General features: G+C 48.3%; 1 protein-coding gene across 1 annotated transcript; it reads left to right on the top strand.

The window, feature by feature from the left end:
* Positions 1–768: 768 nt before the first annotated feature.
* TCEAL7 (transcription elongation factor A like 7) lies at positions 769–1813 on the top strand. Its single transcript, XM_008703800.1, has 2 exons — positions 769–971; positions 1323–1813. Exons 1-2 carry the CDS (start codon positions 830–832, stop codon positions 1637–1639), a joined length of 459 nt encoding a protein of 152 aa, XP_008702022.1. The 5' UTR covers positions 769–829; the 3' UTR covers positions 1640–1813.
* The last annotated feature ends 235 nt before the right edge of the window (positions 1814–2048 follow it).

Raw genomic sequence — 2048 nt, 5'->3', positions numbered from 1 at the left:
AGCCACAGGGAGAAGGGGCCACTTTTGACCTCTGGAATTAGCAGTGACGAAAGTGAGTGACAGGGCCTGGTGTGGTGGGGAGGTGGGAGGTTGGTAAGTCGTTCCACTTCGGCAGCACAGCTGGTGGGAGGGGAAAGTGGGGACCAGAGTTGGAGGATGACATAATCCTCACGTGACCAGGAGCTGCCGCGAAGTCCTTATATTCCCGGGCTTCTTTCTCCTCTGGGTACCAGCTCCTTACTGTCCTGTAGGCGTCCGTGCTTGTGGCCAAGATAAGGAGGACTTAAATTCTTAAATCTCAGAAGGTTGGTTTGAGGAAACCGCTGGGACCCCTGGGGTGGTAGTGGCTGAGTCTAGTGACTGGAATAGGTCCAGGCTCACTTTCCCCAAATCCCTGCAAACTCGTTGGGAGATGATTGTATTTTTTTTGAAAGGACGGTGGGGGGAGTAGGTGGAAGTCTCCTGAGAGACACCCACAGATTTAGTGATAGTTTAGAAATAATCGGCTTCTCTCAGATTGGCAAGCTTTCCGTTTATCCTCCTCTTTCTCCAATTCCGTTGAGGAAATGAGGTGTGGGCTGTTGCGTGGGGAAGGGCTAGAATCCTGGGGTGGAGGCAGAAATTTAGCCATCATTTGAAAATATTTTCTCTCATTCAGTGCCTGCCTGTGGGTCATGCGGGGGGTGGGGCCAAGGGGACAGCAGCCCTCGCAATGACTAGGCCAGAGGGTGAGGGTGCGGGGGTGGAGGCAGGGATAGGGACAAGAGGGGGAACCAGGAGGTAGGAAATTTGGGGCGACGACGGTTGTGAGGATCCCGGACTCAAGATAATGAATGTCTTGTCTCTGGGGCTGGTGGATCCACAGAGTTCCCTCCTCCCCGCCCCCTTCCTTTCTGTCTGCAGGTCCAAGGGTCTGTGTTCACAGACATCTCGAGGCAAGAAAAGGAGGAAACTATCCCGAATCCTCACAGGTCAGTGTGAAGGAGGCACTTAGCGCGGGTCTCTGAGGGTGGGAGTTGGGAAGGATGAGAGCTGGGTATAATTTGCGGCCTCGCAGCCCAGCTACCAGTCTGCTCCCTTTCTCCGGCGCCCGTCAGAGAGGCCATTAGCCTGGTCTGCTGGGGAAATGGTGGGTTGCAGAGGGAGGGGAAAGGAGGCGGAGTGGTGGGGGTGCGGGAGGAAGGGGCGGCATCTCGAACTTCAGAGGGCTGGAACCGTGTGGCAGGGGTGGGAGATGAGGCGAGGATCTTGCCTCAAAGAGAAACTAACCGGAATCAAAAGAAACGAAGCAATTTGCTCTACATTTTCTTCCCGGACTTAAGCTGGAAACAACATCATGCAAAAACCCTGCAAAGAGAATGAAGGAAAGCCCAAGTGCAGCGTTCCAAAGAGAGAGGAAGAACGCCCCTATGGAGAATTTGAACGCCAGCAAACAGAAGGGAATTTTAGGCAAAGGCTGCTTCAGTCTCTCGAGGAATTTAAAGAGGACATAGATTATAGGCACTTTAAAGATGAAGAAATGACAAGGGAGGGAGATGAGATGGAAAGGTGTTTGGAAGAGATAAGGGGTCTGAGAAAGAAATTTAGGGCTCTGCATTCTAACCATAGGCATTCCCGGGACCGTCCTTATCCCATTTAATGTATTTCTCCTCTATTGGAGAATTCCACTATTTTCTGTTATTAATATTACCACCATTGGCTTCTTTTTGTCTGCATTTTCTTGCTATATATTGCTACCATTTTACTCCTATCCTTCAATGTTCCTTTGATTTGCATATGACTCCTTTTACCAACATCTCATCTTTTGACCCAATCTCACTCATTTAATAAGGATGTTGCATTCATTTGCATGGGAAGATGCTCATTTGTATTGTAAAGTGAAAACAATAAGTTGGAAAACAGTGTGTGTGTGTATATATGTGTGTATATATATATTTATACACATACACACTTTATATGTGACAAAATGCAAAAGAAAAACTCTGAATTATTATACACCAAAAGTTTAACAGTGAACCTCTGTGTGATCTGTATTTTATTTCTTTTTT

Source organism: Ursus maritimus, assembly GCF_017311325.1.
Source record: "Ursus maritimus isolate PB19 chromosome X unlocalized genomic scaffold, ASM1731132v1 scaffold_X1, whole genome shotgun sequence".
Classification (NCBI taxonomy): Eukaryota; Metazoa; Chordata; class Mammalia; order Carnivora; family Ursidae; genus Ursus; species Ursus maritimus.
This window is presented reverse-complemented; position numbering and strand designations above follow the sequence as displayed.

What these genes read in the sequence shown, in the direction of transcription:
- TCEAL7 (XM_008703800.1), top strand. Translation starts at nt 830, where the DNA reads ATGAATGTCTTGTCTCTGGGGCTGGTGGATCCACAGAGTTCCCTCCTC. An exon ending in ACTATCCCGAATCCTCACAG is followed by an intron (nt 972 to 1,322) that starts GTCAGTGTGAAG and finishes CCCGGACTTAAG; the next exon opens with CTGGAAACAACATCATGCAA.